This window comes from Heliangelus exortis, chromosome 15 (genome assembly GCF_036169615.1).
Source record: "Heliangelus exortis chromosome 15, bHelExo1.hap1, whole genome shotgun sequence".
Classification (NCBI taxonomy): Eukaryota; Metazoa; Chordata; class Aves; order Apodiformes; family Trochilidae; genus Heliangelus; species Heliangelus exortis.
The window spans coordinates 7861019-7888570 of NC_092436.1; the positions used below are offsets into that span (position 1 = coordinate 7861019).

A 27552-nucleotide genomic window follows, 5' to 3' on the forward strand; every position below is an offset into this window, starting at 1 on the left:
CCCAGCAGCCACATGCCAAGCAGGATGGGACAGAAAAACTGTGGCTGCTGGGGACAGGGGGACACAGCCCAGGGGAGCAGTGGAAATGGCCTCTCCAGCACAGGGACCACTTTGTTTCTAGGGAGATGGGTGGTGTAACAGCACAGTATAGCAAAGCCACACATTAGGCTTTAGCACAAATGTATCAAGGCACTTTTCTGGGTATTACGGGAAAAATAATCCAGCCAAAGAATCGTGATGAGTTTTGTTTTATTGAGCAGAGATGATGGAGATGAGGGAAAGCTGCTCCCATGCCCAGGCATTAGTGGCATTTGCTGGCGGAGGCTCAGCCATTCTGTCCTGAGACAGTGAGGACTCAACATTTCCCCATGTGCTTCAATCTTATTTTCCCTCCACTTCTCCTGCAAAAGGAGCAAGACAGTCTTAGAGAAAGCAGTGTAGGACAGACACAGTCCCCCTCATAGTGTGGGAGGATGAACTCATCGGTCCAAAGAGGACAATTTGCCTGGCCCATGTTAGTACCTCCCTCCCTGGAAACAGCATGCTATTTTCTCCTCTCCTTGATCTCCTCTGATTTATCCTTGGCTATGGCAGCCTTGAGTGTGCAACAAATGTTAAGGGCTTATAAGGGAAAACCAGTGCTTTGTGAGCCTATTGCAGTTCCTTTAAAAGGTGACATAGCTCAGGAAAAGGAAACTTAGGCTCGAGTGTCTTGCTCCACAAAGGCCATTCAGACTTTACAGGAATAATTTGGCTCAGCTACTGCATTCCTCCACACACTTCTTAATATCCAGAAATGTGGGCAATGAGAGTTGCAGCCAATGGCATACAGTGGGAAATGTGCATCAATTGAGTGCATGCAGAAGGTACAGACATGGTACAATTGCTTCCCAGGCCCCGTGGTACCTCTCAGCATGGCAACCAGCAGCATGCAAAGCCTAGAAATGAATTTAAATTAACTTGCATTCACACAGCTCTCTTTCCAGCAGGAAATATTCCACTTGACACAATTTAGGGGCTGGTCCATGCAAGAGGAGCTGCCTGAATGCAGGCCTCCCCTCTATGAGGAACATTGTTACCTACATGGAGATGGACTCAACTCTCTCTGGATCCCCTCTGCTTTCACTTACAGCACTGCCCTGCAGAAGGCACACTTGTTTCCATATGTGACGCCATCCGAGCCACAGTGAGGGTTGGACTCCCTTGTGCAGTACACGCTTCTGTCTACGAACTCTCTACAAATCTGCAAAAGGAATGAAAAACCCACAACTTTCAAGACTCCCATACTTTTTGACTTTCCAAATTAGAGACAAGGTCACTAATATAATGCTTTTTCTGGAAAGTGGACTAAAGCAGCAGTGATGACATTGCCAATTTAGTAAAAGACAAAGCCCTGTCAGAAATGAGCAGAATCAATGTTTCAGGGGAGGTTTTGCCTTGTGTTTGAGGAGGGAAATTGTAGTCATCTAGGAGAAGTCTTGATCTCCCAAGACTTGAGCAGATTAACCTAGACATGTGGGAGAAGAGTCAGCACCAATGTGCTTTGGAGCCAAGTTACCCTACTGCTGCATGGCTTCATGCATCTTGCAAAACTGTGCACTCAGCTTGGTGCTTGTTGAGCTTTCTCCATTCCCAGTGGAAGGAGAAGCAAATCAAAATATATAAATAAAAATGGTTTCCAGGAAATGTACAGATGTTTTGTCTCTGGACAAGTCCCAGTGATGGGCATCGTTTGAGGGGATAAAACATTCTCAATAGTCTACTTGTGCCATGACTGGACAGTGGAGCAAAGTGGACGAAAGTGGTGATGCATACAAATACAACCCTGTGCAAGTACCCTAGAACTAATCATGGGAAGTGTTTGCTAAAAAAACATCTATTTCCCTGATGTACTTGCTATTGTGGGCACTCATAACATCCCCTATACAACAGTGAACTCCCCAGTGTTGAGACATCTTGGAAGGAAACACCTGCTCCCAGCAGACATTAAAAACTGTTTACCATACATTATGGTCTCTGTTACAAAATTATTCCTCTAGAAAATGCAGATTCAATAAGCATGAACAGCTGCACTAACCTCTTCAATGTCTTGACCTTCTACATCTGGAAAGAAACCAAGAAAAAACACATCATGATTTTACACATCAGCATTATTTTCTGATACAGACTCAACTAAGGTCTCAAACCCTTTATGCAAACCAGAGTGAAATATGCACCAGGTTTTTCCTACTCCGTCATCCTGTGTGGAGGAGGAAGGGGCAGGAAATACATTATCTGAATTGCTTTTCAGTATTTTGCTTTTTTGAAAAATGTTACTAAAATACCACGTAATCAGTCATTCAGCTGCTAACTGCACCTCAGACACATAACTCAGTCTCCTGGAAGGCAGCCATTCCTGGGAAAACAAGCTGCAGTATTGGACCTGGAACCACAACCAACACAGATTTTAAAGCTATATTGACTTGTAAGACTTCAAGGCTCCTGCACCTCTGAACAGCAAAAAATGGCTGGTTCTGCTAACAAGGGTGTACTGTGGAGAAGGAGACACCATGATCAGCTTTACACCCAACCTCAGCACAGCACAGAGGCTCTTCCACAACAATTTTATCCCAGGCAAGATATAAAGAGACATCATGGGGTGATGCAGAGCAGAACAGGCATTGCCAGTCATAACAGTGACTTTACAATTAAGAGTGCAAAAGTACCATCTGTAACCACAGACCCTGGACTTGAAGGTAATCAGTCCATCCCCTTTATATTTCTTCACTGCAAAGACTGTAATCAGCCACACAGGCTGAGTCACAGCTGAAGGACAGGGTGACCTTGCCATGTGCCCAAGAGGTGGCCAGACACTCAAGGATGGATTGAATGCAGATTTGCAGAATCTGGGTTACAACACTGTGGGACAAGTACCCAACATCTTGCACAGCAGCAGAGGTTTGGATGGGAGGCTGTACCTGATGGGCCTGTGGGACCATTGTCAGCATGGATGTTCCTCTGGTGGCTCTGAGCAGTAGGGAACATGGGGCATGGGATAGGATGACCTTGTCCTACACTTGGGTCCCCACACACTGGAAATCCCACACCACACTCAGTCAGCTAGAGCATCATCCATCAACCCACCCTCACTTCCTCAGATTAAGCCCTTCTCATTTTTATCCCTGGCACTGGTGTATTTATCATGTCCTCAGGTTAAGCCAGGCTGCCTTAATTATAAAGTCACTATTATGGCTATCTGCATATTATTTACAAAATAACTCATTAGATAGTTTTTATAAATATTATATGTGGCTACACAAGACTTCATGAAGATGTGTCTTGACATCTGTTTATTTTATAGGAGATCACAGAGTTTGCTACTGTTCCGCTTGGCCTTGGAAGGAAGCTTCAACACTCTGACAGAATCCAGTCCCAATTAAGGCTCAGTTAGAGACAAATGAATATTTCATAATGAATAATGTGTACAAAATAATTCACTTCTTTTCTCCATGCACAGCTTGCCATTTCCTCAAGTGAATTCTTTATTCAAATTATTAACAGAAAACCAAGTATAAATAATTCTTGTTCTGCACATTCTTCAATAACTGTTGCCACAAACCTTGCAGAGCTGGGTCAGCTGGATGCAAGCAACTGATAACACTTGACGTGACCTATATGTTCAAAAATTATCAGTCAGCTTTCCCAGATCATCAGAGAGATGGGTAAATCTCCAGATAAATAAATGCTGGATCCTTTTAATTTGCCCTCTTTGTTCTGAATCCTTGAGGACATCTGAATTCAATTTTCAAGCTTTTCTCTGTAACACAAATGAAAGCTGAAACTTCCATCTAATTATGTTTCCACATCTCCAAGGAAAACACCAAGACCAAGATGCTTAGGATCAAAACAAGAGCTGATAACCCTGAGGTGAATGAGTTTCTTCTCTAACTGGTTCAGCAAAACTCTTCAGTGAACATTTGTACCAAAAATTCGTAATTACACTCTGCTTTGGTATATTTGCTGAAGGAGCCACTTAAAGTTTGCTCACTCTGTCTCCCAGTGACACCTCCACTGTGTTACTCACTGTGGAGGTACATGAGGATTGGAAATAGATCATACAAGTCAGCGAATCCTGCAGATATTTCCTACTTGCTCAGCTTTATCTTCAATCCTGTCATCCATTCACCAAGGCTCTCTGAAGTTTGCTGTTGCCAGGAAAGGTTTGGGGTTTCTTTCTAGGCTAGGGAGAAAATCACTTACCGGAGGAGAAAGAGAACAGCAGCAGGCTGAGCAGCACTAAGGCACCTGTTGCCTTCATGCTGCAGGGAGCTCTTAGGTTCAAGCCCAGCAATGAGTGCAGGAGGTGTTGTCTCAGCACCCAAGCCCACAATGCACACCCAGGCCTGGCTTAGTGGGTATTTATGTGCCCATCCATAGCTGTCCTCATTCCCCACCTTAATTGTGAGAACTTCTTCACTTTGTTTCTAAAGACATTATTGGTCCTGGCCATGTTTATGGTGCTTTAGGAATGCTGCCCTGTCCACATCAAATCTAGAAAGGGATAATTATATGAGTGATAGAGTCGGGCTTGTAATATCTTTCTTTTTCCTTTTTTTTTTTTTTTTTTTTTTTTTTTTTTTTTTTTTTTTTCTAAATAGTCACAGGATTCTCACAAGGGTGAATTTTCAAAGCAGTGATTCATCGGGAAGCTGGTAATTTTCATTCTCTGGGCCCTTGCTGAATGCCAGCTCCAAGGCTTTGAGCACAGTGTGATGACACTCACTAGACGTTACGAAATAAATCACAGCATGGGAATGTGTTGTCTGTGAAACCAATTATACGTTGTTCCCTGGCTATTTTTGAGGATGGTTCTAAATTTGTGGGGTTGGGGTGGAGAAGTTCTCTGGTGTGACATGCTCTTGTAGATGTGTGCACAGTCCCAGATAGGACTGTTGACTTTCCTTCCCAAATTATTTGAACCCTAGCTGTCAATATTTTCCAGTTTTTCACATTCACAAACATATGTCAGGGCTCCTCTCCCACTGCAAATGGCAGTGAAAGGAATTTTATGGGGAACTGGGAGAACTAAGCTCTATTTCCATCTGAGTTTGCGGAAGAATTTGTGTTCAGCTACACCATCTGCAAAATAGATGTCGAGATAAGAAAAAGCTTAAAATTTTAGTATGCTTTCCTAAGGAGACAAGGCTTAGGAATGCAATATATATAGATATGTTTACTAGTTCCCCTAGTAAATTTTGAATCTGTAACTAGTTCATATCAAATTTGACAGTGAAAAAAACCCAATATCACCACCACCAAAATTTCTTAATACTTTTTTTTTTTTAGCAACAGGAAAGATGCTACCAGTACCCTCAGGCACCAAGAGAGCTTCTTCAGGACAGCAATATTATGAATTCCCCATATCTTGGGAAGCATTTGAGTTTACAGCCTTTGTAGCCTTCAAGGCACTTTAAGTTCCACACAGCAGAGAAACTGTGACTGACAGGTGAATTCTCAAATGTCTGTTAAGGGTAAGCTCCTGATGCAGCCTCTCATATAATTTAGTTATCAAGTCAGTCAGCCGCAGCAGTGTGCAAAATCACACTTAGTTCTGCCCCTTACAGCACTATTTGTTTGCCTTTTCTGGTTTCATGTTACTGCTCGAGGCCATAGACTTATTGCCTCAGTCCTTTAACTACACAAATATTTCAGCTGCTGCAATATAACTGACTGGCTAAAGCCTTAGAAAATATACCACAGGGACAACCCCCTCCTGGGTATCATTATTACCCTTTTCCACTTCTTTACAACATCTGAAACAAGCCACTTGCTGGCACAGGTGAAGGAGTTTGTCCTTCACCTGTCCTTCAGAAGAAGGGCGCCTGGACCTTGCTCTCAGTCTAAGGGGTATAGTTAGGAAAAGTCTTGCTGATGTCAAGCCAAGTACACACTAATTCTGGGCCAGTCTTTAGTCTTACATGATACAAACGTGTCCATATTCTTAGGAGTCCTTGCTTAGAAACTTATGAGCCATCTAAGATGGAGCCATAAAGCCAGTACTTGCAATTTGCCCTCCCTTTGCCTGTAAGTGAGCAGCATTCTGGGCTTTTCCAAAGCCTTCTGAGTTCCTACATATGTAACTGGCTTCCTCAGGCAGAGGTTACCACTGCAATGGAGGCTCAGCCTAGGGTCTTGCTGTTGGAAAGAATATCCTGCTATGACCAAAACTCCACTACTCTGCAACCACTCTCTAAACCTCTTGGTCAACAAGAAAAAAAAGCAGAGCTCTGTGCTGTGCTGACAATTCTCGGTTCATACCCACCAGCTACTTAAACTGTTCCTCTTTTAGACACACTGATGAGCTGGAAAGTAGTGAGTACTCTCATGACTTTCCAGTTTGACTTTTCTTAAGAGCAGGCACAAAGGCACAATGAGGTTGATACTGCCTGCACTCACAGAAAGAAAACACCTGAAAACAAAAAGTTCCATGCACCTTCCTAGGACAGAGAAAACATCAGCCAAAAAGCACTCTTTAGGCTCCCACAGTGATGTTATCCCCATACCTTTTGTCCCCAAGATAGACAGCATCTTGCAGCTATCAACACATCTTCTGGCCCTTCTTTTGTGGGGTTTGAAAAAAAAATATTTTTTCCTGAAGAGTCCACTATCCTACTTCTGCCTCAAATACCCCAAGTACTCTTCAGCTCTCTTCTCCAAGAAGCTGAAAGCTTGAGCCCAGCCTAATTTCTCCTCAGGTTCTCATTAGGCTCATTACAGCCTTGCCCAGCTTGCTGCAATTTTCTGCTGATGAGCACAAGTCTTGATGGACACACCCTTCAAGGAAGCAGCAGTTCCTAATTTTCTTCCCTGGGAGATAGCCTCCTCCCTTTACCATAAGCCTCATTTTATAATGCCCTGCCAGACCTGCCCCTTGCCCAGGTGTGACCACAGCCACCTTTCTCTTTCCCACTTCCCCAGGGCCATTCCCCCTTCACAGAGTCCTTAAAGGGACCAGTTTCTCCACGGCTCAGTGTTGTTACAATGGCAAATCCATTTACACTCCATAAGACACCAGAATTAGGAAAGTGGCCATATTTCACAGCTGCTTGGTTTCTCTTCTGATGGTTTGGTATGGCATGACGTACTCTTGTGAGGGCTGGGGCTGGTGTCTGATGGGCGTTACGCTTTGCTCTTTGTTGTGGTTTATTTCACAACTTCTCCTGCCTGACAGATAAGTACTTACAAGCCTGAAGACCATTACCCCTACCCCGAAAAGAAAACAACCCCCCAAAAAATGTCCCTGGAAAAGAGAGTGTCTGCATTTAATTTATTGATTAGTCAAAGCAGAGACCAATGTGGAACAGTTGAGGGAGCAGGGGAGAGCGTATCTGATTGCAGGATTTTTAAGGGAAAGTCAGCCTGATGGGTATGGCTCCAGCACTCAGCATTGGCCGCGGTGTCTCAGGAACAGAGTTCCCCGGCTGCGCCTGTGGAGACAGAGTGTGACCAAAATTCTGGAGATGGGTCTCAGTTTAACAGTCTAATGCAAATAAGCCAATGCTTTTGTGCTCCCCAAGCTATAAAATACTTCACTTAATGTTTCACCTTTTTTCTGATTCCCCAGGATGCAAGTTTTCTAACGTGAAAGAGATTTGGGACAAATCCCATAAATTTGGACACATCTTATGCTCACACTCTAAATCATTCTGGCAGGGAGGGAGTCAGCAATGCTATGAACCTGCAGATGGGGATCTGGATTTAATTGCAAAGGAAGAAGACTCACTTGGACTTAAGATTTTCAGTGCCTGGGGGGTGACAGGAGTGAGCATCAGAAGAGGAGCACTGAGCAGGGATAGGTTTACCAAGGGGCTAGCAGGAGCTCCAGGACTTTCACACCAGCTGTCCCCTATGTGTGTGTGCTACAGATTCTCTGATTTCACAGCTATGTGGTGAGCTCCATACTTACGAAACTGCATTGCAGAACTGGCACTTGTTTCCGTAAGTTCTTCCATCAGAGCCGCAAAAGGGGTTGAATTCAGAGGTGCAGATGAGGTTGCTAAGACCCTTCTGTAAGCTGCTGTCACAGTCAACCTGCTCCTAATAACAACAACAACAGTCTTTAATGCTTTTGTTCCCCATGTTTTGCTACAGGAGTGCTTTATGTGTATTTAAATTTTATGATATGGCAAGGCAAAAAGGTACTTTTCAGGTGCCAAGCTCTGTTTTTTTTCTAGTGACTGCAAACTCAAAGGCAGAGAAAATGCTTGCCTGGAGCAGCCTGAAGTGGAGAGAGAAAAAAATCTAATAAACTATACCATAAACAGTGAAATAACCATGCTGGTATTTCCAGGCTGGCCCATCCACTGACTGCTGTGCTCTGGTTCTGGAGAATAGCAGAGGCAAGAGCACAGCAAGTGGATGGTCCAAGCTTCACTGTAGCTCCCACCCAAGGAGTCATCACTACAAACAGTTCTGCTTGTGTATGACCCTCCCACCCTTCTGCCAAAAGGATGAGGCAGCATCTCTTGTGCAGCCCCTTTCCTGGTAAATGAAGATCTCATTACTCACTGACTGCTGTGCTCCCAGGTCAGAGGAAGGCTGCATACATGTATTACAGATTTGGTTCTTTCACCCTGGCATACTTTAACTATTTTCCAGAAATCCTATTTGCAAGCCAAATGCACCAGGATAGTGTAGGCATTTCTATTATTTTGTTATACACAAAATAGCATTTTAAAGCTACCTGGTTTTAACTGTTCAAACAAAATTTAAAATAAATTATTGTAAATCTGATTTTTTTAATTTTCATTCAGTTTCTGGCAATTTAAAATTCTGAGGTTTTAATACAGAACTAATCCTAGATGAGGTTTCTGTCTAGCTCTCTGACATCTTTTCACCCACCATGGCTCAGCATGGCAGGAGAAGGAGCTGATTTTAGACCATACCTTAACACATTTGCCATTGTGCTTCTTGTCAATGCCACGGTTACGGCTAGAGGAAGAGAGGGAAAAGGAAATAAGGATTAATTTGTTGATACCATGTAGTCATCTCAGTCATTAAGTCTCTCTACTTGTAAAGCCCCAGTAATTAATCAGATTCAGGAGCTTTGACACAGAAGATCGCAGGCATTAGGGAAGACAGAAACTTTTTAAATATCTCGTCCACCCTACGATTAGTCACAATCCCAAAGGCTTTTTCCTGCTGCTTGAAGTGACATCATAACTAATCAGGAGACCTTATACTCACAATATTTCTCTGCAGAGTAAGCACTCATTGGGGTAGGTCTTGTTGTCAGTTCCACAGACGGGTTCGTAGTTGCGGGGACAGGCAACTTGGAGTTGTTGGTTTTTTCCAGATGTAGCATAGAGGTACGTGCCACAGGAGGCCTGTTAAAAAGGACTTCTAATGTCTCCAAGTGGAGAGAATTTGTGCTTGCTAATCATGTTTTTGCTGCTTTGGAAGACTAGAGTTGGTCATTTTTCCTTTCTCTCTATCCTCCATGGTGAAGAGGAAAAAAAAAATTACACAGTTTCCCACAGCATCCAAAAGCATCTTTTCATTATTAAGACTTCCAGTACCTTCAGCAAGAATTGTGGGCAGAAACAATCATTCCTTGGGGTATCAGGACAAGGAAGATGTTTTGGCAGTTATACAATAATTGTATAGATTTCCTGTTTGCACTCTGTGCTCTGCTCACTCTCACTCTACATTGTTAATTGCTGTCATTTTTATCATCAACATGGTGAGTTATCTTTCTCACACAAGGGTATTTTCTTATTTTAGGGGAAAGACACATTCACTTAGGGACACTTTTCCCTCTTCCTTTCTTGTTCACTCTCCTTTTATTTTTTTCTCCCTCAAGCCTTCCATGGATACTGTGTATGAATTATTCATCTTGACTTAGAAATCAAGACTAAATGATAAAGAAGATCTACTACTCACCCGTCGTTGAGAAACAGCAATGTCTACAAAAAAACCCAGAGATTATAAAATAAAAAATTGTACAACATCCTTGAGTAAAATTCCTTTGGACTCATCAATTTTCTGACAGAATAACTGCCCTTTTTCATTACTGACAAATGATTGTTTTCCCAGGTTTTTTTATCTACTACAAGTAAACGGTAAGTTATATACAAAGATTAGAGAAATCAATTGCTTGTGAAACCAGAAATTCTGACTCGTTAAAGAAGAAACAGGACACAATCTTTTGCTGTTTTGCAGCACCATTATTCTCACTTAGAACCATAAGCTTAAGCCAGACAGTGCATCCTACCAACCTATCATACTTATCTGCACAAAGATAAAGTTCATTAAAAGAGAATTTGCATATTCCTAAACCATCATATCTCCAAAAAGGTGAGCTATATCAAGATGTATACTTAGTGTGTAGTATATAAAGGCAAAGGTTCAGGAGGACAAAAGATACAAGCACATACTTACCAGAAAGGCAGCTGAGAAGCACAAGCCCAAGAAGGGCCACACTTCTTGTTGTCTTCATAGTGGAGCTGGTTGTAGAGTCTGTTAGTTGCAAAGCTGTTGCTGTTGAACTCATGGGATGGTTCTCAGCCTTCTCTCCCTGCTCTCTCTATATATATACATCTCTCCGACCACGTGAAGTCATCCCATAGAGTAATTATTTGCTCTGTAAACTAGGAAAACTGTATTGATTATTGAGCTGAGCCAAAATACTTGTTTGTTGGAGTGATGTCCAGAATTAAACAAAAATGTGAGCTACACCCAGCTTGTTAACAAAGGCTCTCTGCTGTACAATGAGTGATTTGTACTTTCCAAACACGAGCACTGTCTCAACAGTAGATGTTGTGAAATTATGTGTGGAAGTTGGTAAAGCAAAAGAACCCCCCTTTATTGAAAGTGTTTGAACTTGTGCATACCATATTACATACATTACATAGGGTATTTGGGCTCCAGGAGATTTTTATGGTACACCACAGTGGAGGAACAGCAGCATGGGACACATTAAGGTTTTACAGACATAAAATCTGAGGTTTGGCAGGCATCAGTGTACTTTAAATATGCTGCAGGTTCAATTAATCTCTCCACACTCTCTCCTGTAGTTTCCTGGTACGCTGGATTTCTCACCAACAGGAAGGAAGCCATCACAAGAGGAAAAGGGCTGAGGGAGCTGGGGGTGTTGAGGCTGGAGAAGAGGAGGCTCAGGGGAGACCTCATCACTCTCTACAACTCCCTGAAAGGAGGTTGGAGCCAGGGGGCGGTTGGGCTCTTTTCCCAGGCAACTCTCAGCAAGACAAGAGGGCACAAGAGGTCTCAAGTTGTGCCAGGGGAGGTTTAGGTTGGACATTAGAAAGAATTTCTTTATGGAGGGGGTGATCAGACATTGGAATGGGCTGCCCAGGGAAGTGGTGGATTCTCCATCCCTGGAGATACTTAAAAAGCGCCTGGATGTGGCACTCAGTGCCATGGGCTGGGAACCACGGGGGGAGTGGATCAAGGGTTGGACTTGATGATCTCTGAGGTCCCTTCCAACCCAGCCCGTTCTAGGATTCTAAGAACATTATCATGAAGATGGTCAGAAGACGAGAAGACCTGGAGCCTGGAGAAGAGAAGGCTCTTTAGAGCTATCTTGCAGTATCTGGAGGGCCTACAGGAAGGCTGGAGAGGGACCTACAAAGGTCTGTAGTGACAGGACTAGGGGAAACAGTTTTGAGCTTTATGAGAATAGATTTAGATAAGATAGTAGGAAGAAATTCTTCACTGTAAAGGCAGTGAGACACTGGCACAGATTGCCCAGAAAAGCTGTGGCTGCCCCATCCTTGAAAGCGATCAAGGCCAGATTGGATGGAGTTTTGAGCAACTTGGTCTAGTGGAAAGTGTTCCTACCCATGGCTGGGGGCAAGAGGGTTTGAACTAGATCATCTTTGAGATCCCTTCCAACCTAAACCTTTCTACGACTGAGAAGTTTATAAGACATTTCTATGAAGGAACAAGAGTTATTCATCTGCCAGCAATGGGCATGAGTCTGATTAAGAAATTATGAGAATAAGTAGCCTTAAGTCTGGGCTGGGATAAAATTTCCTCTTAGCAACAAGCAGGTGATGTTCTGTGCAGGTGAAATGGGTTTCTTAATACCAAAGACATTCAAGAAAAATTTGCAGCAGCTGCAAATGGAAGTGTCTGCCTTGCCCCCTCTATTGTATGGCATTAAATTTAAAGTGTTACCTGAAAGTCATGGTTTAGGGAAGATAAGTGAAGAATAATGTGCTAGGCTCTGTTAAGTGGTTCAGCTCTATCGCAAATGGAAAAACAAATAAGGAATATTGCATAAAATAATACATTTTTGATTTAGGGTAGTCACGGAAGGAAGTGAGGGGCAGAACATGTTTGTGCTTTAGAAGAACCTTGATTCATACATAAGACTTAAATGCAGCCTGAGTTTTAAAACACAAAACTAGAATTGTTTTTCTTATTATCCTGGGAGAGGTTTAAGTCTTGGCATTGGAAGATAAATCATTAAAATGTTGCTCAAAGTGTAAGGGAACTGCAGTCACAGAACAGAGCTTGCAGGATTTGGCCTGTTCATATCAATTAAATAATTTTCCTGAAAAATAAATGAGTAATGCTATTTGGATCTCATTCACAAATACCAGAAGTTGAAGGGTTCCTTTGAAAGCTGTTTCTCTTGTGTTCTTAGCATCCTGAGTGACTTACCTTTCATATTCCTTGAACTGATTGTGAGCTTATTTGGAAGGGAAGCAGTAGTCACAGAAGTATTAATATTGATTAGTCTTCAGGGGCAGTAATGCCAAAGCCTGAAAACAAGTTTTCCTCAGAGCTTGCAGCAGCCACCAGTGGAGATGGCACTTTCTGGCTCTGCAGTTGTTCAGGAGGCTACAGGAATGTGGTTTGTCTCCTCTTCAGCCCTGCAACCCAAACTTCTCCATATCCACCTCCAGATCTGAGAACCCCAGTTATCACAAACTGTTCTGCTTCTCTGGTTTCCGCTCCTGCCTGGCTGAAATCACCCTGGCAGGATGTCTGCTAGGGAGAGGCATTGCTTTCATCTTTGGCCAACACCTGCTGTTTAATTAATTAGAATTTCTTGGGAAAGCCCCCCACCCTTATCCACATGATGCTTCTGAGGGCCTGGGTACATCCAGGACTGCTCTAAGAGCAGCTCCTTTTCTCCAGTAATCCCTTGCATTTTAACAGGGCAGCAGGGAGAAAAGGAGAAACAAGGAAAGAGTCTTGCTACAGGATCTATGAGAAAGGATGAGAGATAATTGGTAGCAGCCAGGGCAGGGCAGAGAGAGCTGCTGGGCAAGGTGTGTCATGGGGTTGCACGAGGAGCTCCATTAATAAGAACCAGAGGGAATGGGACAGAAGTAATTGCAGGGCAGCAGATGGTTGAAAACAGGCATTAAAAGCAATCAAAACCAACTGTCTCCATGCATTTAGAAGAGTGAGCATCAGAAAATGCCATACACATGTTGCAAATGAGAAGGGCAAAATGGACTCAACTGCCATAACCCTTCTGTCATATTCAAGAGCCTCATAACAGTGGGCTCAGTAAAGTTGCTTTGGTCATAGGATTATTTTAATGTTTCTACAGTTTTGAGATCCACAGGAAACTTTAAATGAAACTCTTCCTGATATTTGAAGTTCACAGGGGGCAAACATTCAAGAAGATTATGGCCACATAAATAGGATAAACATTGGTAGTGACATGATGGCTCCTCTTCTATTAGGGTAAATTTTCAATTACCCTAGATGTTCTCAGTTCCTAATACAGCACTATTTCTTCCCAATGCAGTGGTATTTCCTGGGAATCTATTCCTCTGGTCTTGAGACTCCCTGTCCCAACAAGGCCATGGTCTACCATGACATAAAAAATTCTTCATTTATGTTCCCTGCTTTGGTTTAAAACTTGTCTACAGGCTTCATCTGGCTACAAAGAGAAATTATACTTAATTAAAAAAAAAACCAAACAAAGGTGGATATGTGCATGCAAGACCAGGTACTGTTATTCCAGCAGTGGCATCACTGCCCTTACTCCCATATCTGGCTGTCACACACCACAACATAACCAAGAATAAAGCAATCTATGCTACTGTAGAGACAAATGCCACATACATTTCTCTGCCATTGACCAGCGATGTGGCCCATTGCAAGAGCTTCGAAAACAGGTTGCTGTTCCCAAACCTCTGCACAGGGGGGCAGGACTGATCTTCTATGAGAATCTGAATCCAGTTTACAGCAAGCGAAGCCCCTGCTCTAAGCCGCACTCACCTAATATTTCTCCTTCTAGTTCAGCTATCTGATTGCTGCCAGCATATCTCCAGTCCTTTAAGCACAGATGATATCACATGCAAGGGTGTCTGGAATAATTTGACTGCTGGGAGCTGCATACTAACAGCACAAGGATGAGGATGTGGCCCCGCAGATCCCAATCCCTCAGCACATCAGCTCTGCCTGACTGCAGTCGCTCTGACACAATCAGCCCCTCAAAACAACCTCTTCAAGTAATTATCTTTAAAAACATAATTTTATTTTTCTCTGCATCAAAAAAGAATGTACTAACAAAACATTTATCCTGAATGAAGCTTCAAAGAGAAACCACATTAACAGAAAGGTCTAGATTGGCCTGAGGTGTATTTTGGTCAGTGACAAGTACAACAATGCACTAGAACAGAAGCATTGATATAAAGTAGAGCAGAACAAAATAACTACATGCAATGTGTTAATCAGATTGCGGGGTAATTGAATGGCATTTCCTAAATTCACAAACATCAGATAATGACATAAAGTGCCAGGGTACTGCTTAACAAATTGTACCATAAAATACCTCAGCGGGCAGACAATGTCTCCTGCCTTGAAATTCCTGGAGGGAAAGTTAGATTAGTAATGGAGAGAGGATTTTTTTGTTGTTGTAGCAGGATTTTATTGAGCAGCAACAAAAAAATTATTTTCAACCAAGTGCCCATAAAAGACAACTGTCTTCATCTCCATCCTAAGGATTTGTCCCTCCGGGGCAAGGCGTCTGAGGGTGCCTCTGGGGTCCTGATCTGCCCTCAATTACTCCTAAGTAATACTGCCTAATTCTTTCTTTTCTACTCACAGTTTCCCTGATATTGCCTAGGAGATTTTCCTGTTTAGAGGACATGGTTCCTGGATGAAGCCCTCTGAGGACTACTGGAACCTTGACTGCTATCAAGAGCTGAGCTTGTCTCCAAGCTAGTTTCTGCTTGGCTTCTGGAGGCCATCCTCCTCTCTGCTTCCATAGGAAATAAAACAAGTGTTTGAGCTGGTGTATACCTGGAGGTATTTAAAAGATGTGGAGATGTGGTGTATAGGGGTGTAGTTTAGGGGTGGGCTTGATAGTGCAGTTGAACCTGATGACACTAAAGGTCTTTTCCAACCAAAACAATTCCATGATTCTCTTATTCCTCAACTCCCTTACCCAGTGGAGGAGGACAAGGATGAAGTCCCAGAGCCACACAACCCAGCACTACTTCCTAGAGCCTCAGCTTGTCTCAGTCCTACGAAATTGCATCTGGCACTGAAATGCCTTCCCACACACCAACCTGGCTCTCACAAGAGGGACATTCCAGGCCTGGGAAGGGACTTAACATTAAATGTTTGCAGAGAGTCATATCTTTTGGAAATAAAACGTCTACCTTCTGACAGCTGCCCTCTCCAGTCTCTGCAAAGTGACGCATTGTCACTTAAGATCATTAACAATTTGACTGTGAGACTGCTGCCTGCACAGCACTCCACACTGCCAGCGCTTTGCTATTAACAAATAATAAATTAACGCTATGCCTCTGAGCCCTTCCTTTCATCAACTGAGATTTACAGAGGCCAAAGGTTCTCAAAGGATCCTCTACAAGTGACCAGTTGACGTAAGCACCTGCAAACAGCAGCTAAGTGGTGGGTGAGGTGCAGAAAGAGGCTGTGGTACTGATTGCTGGCAGTCCTCTGAACATCAGGTCTGTTATGACTGACTGCCCACTGGTTTTCTGCAATATCCTGCAGTGAAGAATGTTGCAAAAATGAATGTGGGCAGCCACGTATCTGCCTGCTGAGAGAAAACATCCCATCATGTTGCTTTGGGAAGCAGAGCAGAGTGCAAAGGGGCTTCTACTCACCTAGAAGAAGGCCTCCAATCCTGCTTGCAAGGTAAAGAGGTGCAGCTGGGAAACTACCCTTCTTCACCATTTGTTTTGTAAGCATAAAAAATTTGGGCTAACCGTGGAAACCGAAACAGTGATGAGCAATGAGCCACCTCAGCTACCAGCAAGACCCCCTGCACCTCCATAGCTTGTGCCTCCACCCCCCCCCTCCAGCTGTGACAACCTTGTGACTGTCTCTGTATGTTCAGGGTTGCCTGGGGCCTCTACATGCTGCCAAAGTCTCTACCAGTAATTCAGCAGGTATTTCACAGAAGTGGCTAGGGGGACAGACAGATCCTCTCAGCCCATCAGTGTCTGCCAAAGATGCCCTTAGCCAAATAAATTGACTGGAGCATTGCACCAAGATGCATCTCCAGAGATGGTTTTCCTTTGCAAAGCTAGATGAAAGCAGAGGACTTCAAGATTGCTTTTGCTCTTAGAGCTGATTTTTTTCTAGATCAGAACAATGTATTCCTTCTCCCTATAATTTGCCTGTTAATACCTGCACCCCAGGATTGTTGTAGTGATGCAATTATGCAACATCTTAAGCAAAAACAGAATGAGACATATTATTAAAACGAGTCATAAATGCTGATGGCTTTTTTTTATTAAGCAGAGGTTACAAGATGCATCAGGAGCATCCAAGCTTCAGGACAAGGCTTTAGGGGAGCACCGGCCATGGGGAGCATTACCAGGGAGGATTCCTCTTTCTGAGCTGAAGCGCAGTGAGAAGTTAACAAGCTGTAAGAGCTCTCAAGCGAAGAGTCCGACGGCTTCTCCTGCACAGAAAGGAATCAGGACCTCAGAGACAGAGCATCTGGGCCCTTACTGTTTGTCTCTCCCTTTATGAAAGATTTATGATAGAGGAACTTAACAAAAACAGAACTTCTGAACACTATTCCAGGTATTTCTTTTTATTACTAACATTCAAAGAGAAGATAATGACTTAATTTAGAGAAAGAACAAATAGTCTGTAGGAAATAGACTCTTTGCCAGAAGAAATCTCTTCAGTAATTACTTAGCAAGGAAATGAAGAACTCTACTAAATGTACCTATTTATACCTGAGAGAAAGGAATTCCTGGCAAATTGTCCAAATAAAAACTTGACCCTTGCTAGCAGGAGAATAGGCAAACACAACATAGAAGAATTTTACCTCTCCAAGCAGTCTCCAAGACTGATTGATTAAGTTTAATTAGTGAAGCGATTTATTCTCATACGTACACGAATGCATTGCAGAACATGCATTTGTTGGCATATGTTTGGCCATCAGACCCACAGTGAGGCATGTACTCCATAGAACACATAGGTCTGGGCACACGGAAGCTGCGGCAGTATTCCTGTAGATAGATGCAATGTATGTTCACAAAAAAAAAAAAAAAAAAAAGAAAAAAAAAAGGCTCACAACAACAGACATGCAAGAAAAATGACATTCAGAGATACGTGTGCCACCACTCTCTGCTCCCCCTCACAGCAGTGGCCTGCATCAGATGCTGAGAAAAAGCCCAGGGAGAGTTACCCTCAGCAATGAAGAGTCTGTGTAACCATCACAAATGCTGCTGAAGTAACTCTGACAATAATTTGGTCACAGATTGAATACTGCACTACTCACTGAAACTGTCATCAGATGAAAAAGGTAATTTCACCCAATAATATCTGTGGCAAATATAGTTCAGACAGCTGGATGACTCAGGATTTTCAAATGCTTGATCACAATGCGATTGGTACAGATTTATGTGGAAACTGCTTTAAGAAAAGAAATGATGGCAAATAGAAAGATCTGTCCCTTACCCGCTGTGCATCAGTAGCTGGAAAAAAAATGAAAAAAAGGAAATATTACAAAAATGCAATCCATGTGTTCGGTTAGAGTTAAAAACCTGTGAATACATGTCCTAAATACACAACTTTCAATTCACTGTTTGCTAGCATATGACTTCTTAGACAAAAATAATTTCAGGCAAAATTTTGTGCCATATTAAATCTTCACAAGATTGATTCTGTAGTACAATTTTTTAATGAGGGTTACGGCCAAGATTGAAATGGGTGTACAAAATTAAAGAAGACAGAATCATTTTCCATGGTTCAAAGGATGGAGCTGGACATGTACTCAAAGCTAAGCAAGTTATTAGAGCAAACAGGGTCATAAGGCTGGCAAGCACACAGAGGCAGCATCTTATATGGATTGCTACAATAGCTCCTAAGTAAGAGGAGTATTCAGTGAGGCATAACTTTTATAAAGCTCCTACAACTGTTCAGGCTCTCAAATTGCATCTCAGTTCAGAATGACTACAGAAAACGTTCCTTTTCATTCAGTAAAATAATCTGTGTTTTTGCAACATTTCAGAGGTTAAATACTGGATGTCTGAGTCTCCGGGTTGCACCACGTACATGTCACTTCTTTCATTATGCATAAACTAGCACTGAGAGTAGAGCTGTTCCCACAGTTGTTCTTACCCACTCAGTTCTGTTGCTAAAATATTACCCCATAAGTGATAGTCTTTGATGTCAAGTCTTTTCAACACTATATTTCTAGGAGTAAATAAGTCCTTGCAGAATGAAGTTGTCTCCAGTCTGAGGATGTTTTTGTGCTTTTAAAGACAGCCAGCACTTACTCAAAGGCAGAGCAGGAGGCAGGAAAGCTACTCACCTGTGATGCAGCAAAGGGCTAGAGCAAGCAGCAGCAACACACTGGCTGGTTTCATGGTGGCTGAAGCAGAGGAGTTCAGTCTGTGTGCAGAGGAACCTGTGATTTCCTGGTGAAATGGAGCTTTAATTCTGCCCTCAGCTGGCAACCATGCTTATATGTACCTGCGCATGTTTGTGTGTGTGTGTGTGTGTGTGTGTGTGTTTGTGTGTGTTCACATTTGGCTTAGCCACCTTCATCCTGAAGAAACAGGCTAAACTAGAAGTTTTAGATATGTTGCATACACTCCCTGCGTTATATCCAGTGAAATATATGAGAGATTCCTTCTGAAGGATCATAAAAATTCCTGCGGGCTGAAGAGTAACTGTAAAAACCCAAGCAGCAACTGCTCTTGTGTTTTCTGCGTGCACCTATCAATGCCTAATTTATACATAGTGCTTTCTCATGAGAAAAATGTTGGATTAATGGCTTCCAGAGTGGAAAGTCTCTACTATTTTCATGCTTCATCCCAGTAGAGCATCATTAAGCTACAGTGAAACCAGGAAAACAGCAAACTGGGAAGGCAAACGAGAGTGCCCCAGACACTGAAGGGAGTCCTTGGGCTGGACAAGCAATGGAGCAACTTTTGTGGGTGTATGCAAAGAAATTACAATAGCTATTTCCCCTAAAAGCCACTAGCATTGTGGGTTAGATTTGCAGTAATGGACTGATAGTTTGTTGATGACAGAATGATGTGAGACCCTAGCCTGGATCCCAGGAAAGCTCAACCCAATCTGGAAATAGCTGCTTCATCCATCTGCCTATCTCAATAGAAATCCTTTGTTTTACCACCAAAGCATCACTTTTTGGAGTATCTCATTCCATCATGGAAAACAAGAACTCTCCTCCCTTTGTCTCCCAGGAGAAATACATATGGGAGATATTAATTTTTAGAAGGGATATGCCAAATTTATTTATGGTTTTCTTGTGTGGATCAAACCCCACCAAATTCAATACTCTAGCAGAGGACAAAAAGCAAATAAATTTTATGCACAATACACAAATGACAGGTCACACTCTCAAAAAACAGAAGGACACTTTGTCCTTGGGTTGTGAAACACTACTGACACTGATTGGGCTGGCAAAGTGTATTATGTTTTTAAAGAGAAAAGACAAGTAAGCAGGAACAGGAACCATCCCTAGGAGAGCATTTATCTCAGAACACTAGGAGCCTACTAAAGGATGAGTCCAAGATGAGAAAAACCTAGGATTATGTCATTTGGGAGATCCAGACAAATACACAGGGCTCACTCACATGTCTGACACATTTGGGCTTTGCTGACATTGTGCCCTTGAAGAATTCTACGCTTCAGGTAAAGGTTGTCCTTAGGATGCCAGGGATCAGCTCTTGGTGCCCACATCACCACTGTCTGAGTGGGTTTTGATGATGCCTGCACAGGGAAAGTGCACCAGAAATACCTTGGGAGAGATCAGTTAAGGTCATTGCTTCAGAGCTGTATTTCAGCCCTTTACAACGTCAAATGTCTAAAAGGGTCTGAACACTAATGTAGGCTGACTATCTTTTACGTGCAAGGTCACACAGCTCTGAGGTTTATGCATCTGTATTTAATTTTCTGCCTTTTATGACAGGGAGGGGAACAAGATGTTGTTCTTGTTATATCCCAGAACTACAAGCACGTAATCTATTCATCATGGCATAATTCTTCAAAAAATCAGAAGAAAATGTTTCATGAGACAACACATGAAACAAGAAAAAGAAATATTGCTGGTTTAGTTTATTGAGAAAGAAAATCAGGAGTGAGCTGAGTTTCCCAGAGGGTGAGATGAACTGAGGTGAGATCTTAAGCTGGGATTTGCCAGTGGGGATCTTGTGAATTCTCTCAGCACTTATACTCAGCATTTTCCAAAATGGCTTAAAGTGAGAGTCCCGTTGCTGTCCCTGAAAGTGAGGAGATGAAAAAAAATGATTAGGCAGAGTCCTGCCTGCTGTAATCTGTCCTTTTGCTTGCCTCCTAGAAAAGGCATCAGATATGGTCCTGCCCAGAGCCAAAAAATTTGCAGATCAGAGTCTCATTAACTGTTTGATTGTTAAGAGATGAGTGAATATATATCTGTATATGAAACTATAATGAAACCTTAAAATTAATTTTTCCATAAAAACTCCATTAAACTTAGTGGTCTTCAAACCATTCACACTAACAAATGAGACATAGCTCTTTGTATGCCCTAAGGAAAAAAAAAAATGAATGGTTGGCATTAAAGCTGGTGTTCTCACCTGCTTCAAGTACCTAATCAACACTTGTCAGCAAACAAGAAAGTGGCAACTGTGCAAACCTGTGCCTATAGGAAGCAACTGATTACACAAAGGTGATCCATGTTTGTACATACATGACTGCATTGCAGAAGTTACACTTATTGCTGTATGTTTTGCTGTCAGAACCACAAAGAGGCATGTAATCAAGTGAGCAGACAGGTTTAGGGTAGTCAGTGCAGTCAACCTGCAAAAAAAAAACAAACAAACAAAAAAAAAACAAACAAAAAAAAAAAAACAAAAAAGAAAAGAAAAAAAAAAAAAAGAAAATAAAACCAAACAACTAATGTGAAAGATACATGAGAGTTAGTAGCAGAAGGGCTTGTACCACCAGCTACAGTTGCAGTGCTGACTGTAACAGTCTCACTAAAAGGAATTCTCTTCCTTGCTCAATCTGATACAAACTGAATTGTCAGTTTCTCCTATGCGAGAAGAATTTTAAAATATAAAAATAGAACATAATTTCCTGTTTCAAGAGATGTGTATCATAACCTGGCCACATCATTTCTAAGCAGCAGCTGTTCACTCTGTGAACTTGTTGTTCTCACGATCACATTGCATCATGTTCCCAACCTGGCCAGGAAATTAAACAGAAAAACACTGGTGTTGGGAGAAGCCTGAGTGTTGATGCCTGTAGGTATCTCTCCCATGGTCTTAAAAGAGGAAATCACCACCTAGCTAGATAATGGGAGAGTGGGATTTTGTTTCTTTGTGCAATGGGTGCTACACTTGTTGAGAGGCATTGTGTGCAAAAAAAATGTACATGGGTCCAGAAAGAGGCTGAGGAATTTCATGGCAGGGAAATCCATTGAGGCTTACTGACTACACAGAAATCACACCTAGCTGAGGCCCATTGCCTGAAAATAGCTGGAGGCTGAAGAGTGGAAATCCCATACATACTTACTCTACTCTCAGTCTCTCTTGCACAGCCCTTATTACCCCTGCTAAGAATGGGATCTGCCTCAAGCCATCATGGCCTTGATGGGCCATTGTCCTGACCCCAAACTCCATTCCCCATTCTCATTCTCACTTCTGCCCTGATGGATTACTTGCTACTGCCCTTTTGCTGGCCTCTTCCTCTCCAGTCACCTTCTTCCTTTTCTGACTTTAGCATGGATAATCAACATTACATGTGGAAAAAGCAAAATATTCCCTGTGCTGAAGCAAAGCAGCATTTCCACTCCTGTAGGATCCTGCTGGCCTGGGGAATGCTGCAGACACCCAGCAGTGCCTTTCCTGACACCAGTGGGACTGAGACCCCATCTCTCATCATTCACTTACCGTAGCAATTTCCTTCTTACATTCCCCATCAGACTTTTTGCCAACACTGGTTCCAGACTCTCTGGAAAGGGAAGAGACTCACATTAGGGAACCCTGAGAACAACTTGCTCTGCCTGAACCTCACATCCCAGCAATGCTGATCAGCCTCAGCTCTAGTATAAGGGAAACAACTTGGCTCTAGATACCAGCTCTGGTTGTGCCACAGCCTGCTGCAGTGTTCTTGAGAGCATGGTGCAATGGGCAAGGGAAGGTCCCAGGTGCTGGGGTGAATGAGGAGCTAGTTTGTGTGACAATGTAGATGCACCTTTGGTTAGTTGCTGTCCTCTGCAAGGCAGCATTTGCCACACAGATCCTTTAACTTAGTTAAGAGAAGCATTCAGCTCTGTGTTAGATCCTGACCAAGCCCTTTGATCTCTCTCTCTCTGGATCAAAACCACAATTTTTGTCCTAATCGCAAAGGAAAACAGGGTTTAGTTAGCAGGGAAAGAGGAGGGTCAAAGTCCACGTGCCTCAAAGAACAAGCCTTGGTAGAAGTCCTGATATTCAGAAAAGCAGCTGCCAAGAGTGCTAAGCACTCGTTGTCCCTCACAGAAGAGCTCTGCACATGCAGTACTCACAGGTTACGGGCACACAGTAGGCACTCGTTGTCGTAAGTGACCCCATCAGTACCACAGACAGGGCTGAGGGCTTTGTTGCAAAGCATCACCACTCTGCCTTCCTCTGTTGTGTTGGGATATCGACTGCAGTCCACCTGTTGAGGGAACACACAACAAAGCACTGATGAAGGCTTACTCATAGGAAGCAAATATATCTGATCAGTGTGTCTGTTCAGCCACCTAGGATACCACCACAGCAGGAAAAATGCTATTTTTGTGTTTAACTATGATGACAGTTCACTTAAAGATGACCAATGCAAAATCCTGACATCTTGTATGTCCTCTTCTTTTGTGTTCGAATTATATCTTGGGGGAGTCAGTAAGGAGCTTTGGCCACTTAGAAGCAGGACATGGCCCTTGTTTTGTCCTTGATTTCACTTACGGGTACAATTTCCTTGCATTCTCCATCATGGTCTTTGCTGACATTTGTCCCATATTCTCTGGAGAGGGAAAGACAAATGTTAGCAAGTTCAGCAAAGAAATCTCACTTCATTCTAGGTGCTGTAACTAGTGCAAGGGAAAGATGATTCTCTACCACCCAAGCTTGTTTACATATTTCTGAGAAGGCAGCACCATCCTCCCTGACCAGCTAGCACTGAGTGGCCAGCAGTGATTTAAAGACCTTGAGAGCTTTAGGACCAATTTGAGCAGTTCAAAGCATTTTTTTATCCTTTTACTCTGCCTTGCTGTGATGAGATGTGCCTTAGGGGCCGTCATCTGTTTGATACTTGAGCTGGAGAAGAAAAACCTGAATTAAGTACAGCAGCAAGATTGAGACACAGCAACTAAAGTGATGTCTAGGCAGCAGGCTACCACACCATGACATCCAAGCTCATTTTGAAGGAATTGTTCCAAGTGACATGTGACAGATCACCGTTGAAAAGAGATTCTGCCAGGAGTCCTAATCATTGCTGCCAGAGACCTGGAGAGTACGTACACATTGTAGGCACAAAGCTGGCACTCATTGTTGTAGGTGACTCCATCAGAACCACAGACGGGGCTGAGGGTCTCAGTGCAAACCAACACCTCTTTGCCTTCCTCACTTGTAGTGTTGGGATATATACTGCAGTCCACCTGCCAAAGGAATGTACAGCAACAGGGTGAAGACATTTTAGATTCACAGGTTATTTTTCATAAGACCAGATTCAGCCTGCAGTGTTTTCTTCACTCCCACAGCACAGATTTGTGCTGGTGGGTCAATCTTCTAACAAACACCTCCCTGCACAGCAGGACAGGAGAGGAAAAGGAGGAGAGGGGTACAGATGTCCCTCTTCAACTGGATATATCAGTGGTGGCCTTCCACACTCACTTGGCATCATTTTACAAATATTATCTATTGGTCCCTCAGTTTACTACTCTTGTGGCCCCACCAGTGCATTTCTGCTACTGCTCTTTCATTCTCAACACACTGATCAAGTTGACCTGGTCAGTGGATGCTGAAATGTCTCATTGCACTTTATTCTTACAGTAGGTTGCCTTTGAGTAGGTTCTGATATCACAGCCTATGCTGTCAGTTTAGAGCCAGTTATATATGACCAGCTCAAAGCTTAGACCAGTTTAAATATGGTGAAAAATTTATTAATTGAAAAAAACTTGTATCTCTACTACTATGTTATTAATACACAGCATAGATGTAAAGCCAAGAAGAGTATAATTTAATATTTTACACGGTAGAATCTGATTACAATGACACTAATTTAATGCTAGGTGAAAAATACTTAAGCATCTGAAGGCCCAAGGTCTTTCCTATTCCTTTTTTTCTGGCTTATCAGGCTACATACCCAAGAAAAGTAAGAGAAAGAAATCTTCCACTCACCTCAACACCAAAGGCAGTATCTGGAAAAAAAAAAAAAAAAAAAAAAAAAAAAAAGCAGGACCAAACTGAATGATTTCCAGTGAGTGGTTTCCTGTACTGAATAAACTATGTAGGAATTTTATTTATTTTTGTGCGTGTGTGTTGATAAGTACAATAACATCGCTTATTGCTGGCTAAAATGAAACATGTTTTTCAATATCTTTGTTCTTTTTTATTTTGAGATAGGTAGACTTATAAATTGAAAATAGAATAGCTTTTCCTTCCTTATCTTTTTACACATCCATTTTAACCCTAAAGAGCTGCTGTTATGCATCTGAAAAGGAACCTGAGTCAACACAGATAAATACAAATGCAAATAGTCACCTACAGGATAAGCAAATACATACAGCATCTGTTGTCAGTATTATGCATTTTAAAGAAGCTAAGTGAGGAAAAAAATTGTCTTTGACTTTGTAATTTCATCAGATGTAAATATGCAGTGAGAACATCAGACTCTGGCTTGTTTTCATGTCTTGTTTCTCCATTAGCAGCAAAAGTACTGCAGGAAAGCTGCCAAGCTCCTGCACAGAATTTGCTTGTTGCGTTACAATATTTTCATGACTAGTTAGTGGAGGGCTGACCACCTCCTTGTTTCAAGTATATGTCCATTTGTTGCAATTGTACAACAAGTGTAAACAGTGCAAAAGTGTAAAACAGCAGTGTAAAAAGTGTGACAGTACTAGTTACCAGTTGCAGTTATTTGTATTTACAACAGGCAACCAGCTACTACAGTGATTCATCTAAGACCATCCTGAAATTTGCTCCTGCATCCTATGCAATGCTGCTAGCAGCCTAGCTCTTTGCAGAAGATTTTCTCTGAAGCCAATGTCTTATTCTTCTAGAGACAGACAGGGCTGAGACATGAAGCCTTTTGTGGTGCCTTGAGAGTTACTCACCTGGGAAGCAGCAAAGCATAAAGGAGAGGAGCACAAAAACACCTGCCATGGTCATGGTGGAAGGATTTCCCAAGTCTACAGGCTGCCTGCTCCTGCTCTGCTCATAAGATACTCTCTCCAAGGCTGACTGCAAATATATACAAATGCAGTGTCTAAACTGTTCAGCTGTAACATAAAACAACCAGCAGAATCTGTCACTGGTACAATAAGGAAGGTAATATTTATTGAGGTCTTGACTTTCAGGTAATGATCCACGCCTGCTAGGCAATTGATTTTGGCTGGGCATCTGGTTAATAGCTTGAGACAAGTATCGCATGTTCTCAGTGGTCAAAACCAAACAAATAGCCTTTTAGACAAAAGAAATCTCCTTAGGATTCTAGCAGAATTCCTGTTTTGTGCACAAGGAGCACAAAACATTGAGGGGACCAGAGCAGCAAGGAGCAGAACCTGCCTTCAGGTCTGCAGAGCCACATCTCCCATCAGGGAGCAGCTTAGGCAGAGCACACAGTGCTACCCTGCTTGCAGATCAGGCTGAGAAGCCCTGCTTTCCTTTCTTGTTTCAGGTAAGGTTTTTTTCCACATTCCCAGGTATTAACCACAGGTATGAACATGGGGCAGGTGTGGCTTTGCCATCATCAGAACAGGCTGAGCTTTGTCAGGTGAGTCTAACAGAACTGTGTCTACCCTATAAACCTACTGATATTTAGCACTGGTTTGGTAAAAGAAAGGACTTCTTGACAGTTTAAAAGAGCTGAGCAGAAGACTTGAAATAAGTTAAATTCTGTCAAACACCACTAAAAATGTCACTTGAACCTTATACCAGGAGCACTTACTTACAGACCTACTCACAGTTAAACACACCAATTAATTCAAAGTGCTCTGCCAAGCCATCTTAAGAACAAAAGACACTGAAGGTTTTGGAACCTATTTACATGGCACCAACTATGCTTGAAAGTACAATAGGTCCTTCACCTCCACAGATATTTAGGAAAATTATACTTAAAGCATAAAGCCTGTCCCAGCCTTCCTGTCTGTCCAGCCTTTGTGCAATCTTTGTTGCTCTGTTCTTGGAAGAGGTCTGAACCTCTGCTGTTTTAAAAGGTGCAATTTTGCAGGAATGGATTGTGCTTTTAACCTGAATTTCTCACCATGACCCCTTACACAGGCACCACCCATTAACCCTATGAAATGTCGCTGAAATCATCAGGTTAGCCCAACCAATTGTGTTTGGGTCTGATACATCACAGTGGTCCAAAGGGTAGGAATCCCTAAATGTAGATAAGTTGCACTACAGTGCATGGAATCACCTACCCTGGGCACTGGTGTGTAACAAAGGCTGCAGCATGGCTGTGTGGATATAAAGGTTACATTTTTACCTAAAAGAGATGGGTTTCTCCACAAGAAAAAGCATTAAAATAATTATGCTGCTGGGTTTGTTTCCATAAATTACAGGAAGCTTGCATGAATATTTTAGACAGCTTTGGCACATCTTCAAGATGTCTTGTCCTGATGTGCCTTGTGGATGGTGTCTCTGGAAGCCAGAAACTTTCCCTCTCAGTAGAGGCAGCAGCATGCTGCTGTCACATGCCATGCTTGTGACCTCCACCAGGTCACATATACAGTCCCTGCAGAGTTGGAGGCAGATGCATCTTTCTGGGTCAAATCCGAACTTTGCCACTGCTTTCTCCAGCCTGGCAGCAAGGCCTTTGTGAATCATCCTGGCCAGCCCTCCCAGACCCAAACTGGGAGCTTCTGTCCAGTGCACTCGTGCTGCTAATCTGGGC

At 42.6% G+C, this 27552-nt stretch overlaps 3 protein-coding genes across 3 annotated transcripts; all 3 read right to left on the minus strand.

The window, feature by feature from the left end:
• Positions 1–311: 311 nt before the first annotated feature.
• Positions 312–10560, minus strand: LOC139803232 (ovomucoid-like). The gene is made up of 9 exons (XM_071759177.1): positions 10420–10560; positions 9922–9944; positions 9226–9365; positions 8925–8970; positions 7946–8076; positions 4240–4382; positions 2078–2103; positions 1131–1243; positions 312–401 (listed from the first exon to the last, which is right to left on the minus strand). Exons 1-9 carry the CDS (start codon positions 10529–10531, stop codon positions 356–358), a joined length of 780 nt encoding a protein of 259 aa, XP_071615278.1. The 5' UTR covers positions 10532–10560; the 3' UTR covers positions 312–355.
• Positions 10561–16712: 6152 nt separating this feature from the next.
• Positions 16713–18911, minus strand: LOC139803061 (ovomucoid-like). The gene is made up of 4 exons (XM_071758864.1): positions 18773–18911; positions 17917–17933; positions 17350–17465; positions 16713–16906 (listed from the first exon to the last, which is right to left on the minus strand). Exons 1-4 carry the CDS (start codon positions 18825–18827, stop codon positions 16861–16863), a joined length of 234 nt encoding a protein of 77 aa, XP_071614965.1. The 5' UTR covers positions 18828–18911; the 3' UTR covers positions 16713–16860.
• A 1618-nt stretch (positions 18912–20529) lies between these two features.
• On the minus strand, positions 20530–25980 carry LOC139803134 (ovomucoid-like). Its single transcript, XM_071758993.1, has 8 exons — positions 25769–25980; positions 24834–24853; positions 23955–24091; positions 23400–23457; positions 22979–23112; positions 22362–22422; positions 21158–21267; positions 20530–20708 (listed from the first exon to the last, which is right to left on the minus strand). The coding sequence occupies exons 1-8, from the start codon at positions 25821–25823 to the stop codon at positions 20663–20665; spliced, it is 621 nt and encodes a 206-aa protein (XP_071615094.1). The 5' UTR covers positions 25824–25980; the 3' UTR covers positions 20530–20662.
• Between the last annotated feature and the right edge of the window lie 1572 nt (positions 25981–27552).

Coding starts and splice junctions, on each gene's coding strand:
- LOC139803134 (XM_071758993.1), bottom strand. CDS start 25,823: ATGACCATGGCAGGTGTTTTTGTGCTCCTCTCCTTTATGCTTTGCTGC. Junction 22,423..22,978: donor CTACTGTGTGCCCGTAACCT/GTGAGTACTGCA, acceptor TTCCCTTTCCAG/AGAGTCTGGAACCAGTGTTG. Junction 21,268..22,361: donor GTAAGAAGGAAATTGCTACG/GTAAGTGAATGA, acceptor TTTTTTTTGCAG/GTTGACTGCACTGACTACCC.
- LOC139803232 (XM_071759177.1), bottom strand. CDS start 10,531: ATGAGTTCAACAGCAACAGCTTTGCAACTAACAGACTCTACAACCAGC. Junction 4,383..7,945: donor CAGTTCTGCAATGCAGTTTC/GTAAGTATGGAG, acceptor CCACTAAGCCAG/GCCTGGGTGTGCATTGTGGG. Junction 402..1,130: donor GCCTTCTGCAGGGCAGTGCT/GTAAGTGAAAGC, acceptor CTCCTTTTGCAG/GAGAAGTGGAGGGAAAATAA.
- LOC139803061 (XM_071758864.1), bottom strand. CDS start 18,827: ATGAAACCAGCCAGTGTGTTGCTGCTGCTTGCTCTAGCCCTTTGCTGC. Junction 16,907..17,349: donor ATGTTCTGCAATGCATTCGT/GTACGTATGAGA, acceptor CTTTCTGTGCAG/GAGAAGCCGTCGGACTCTTC.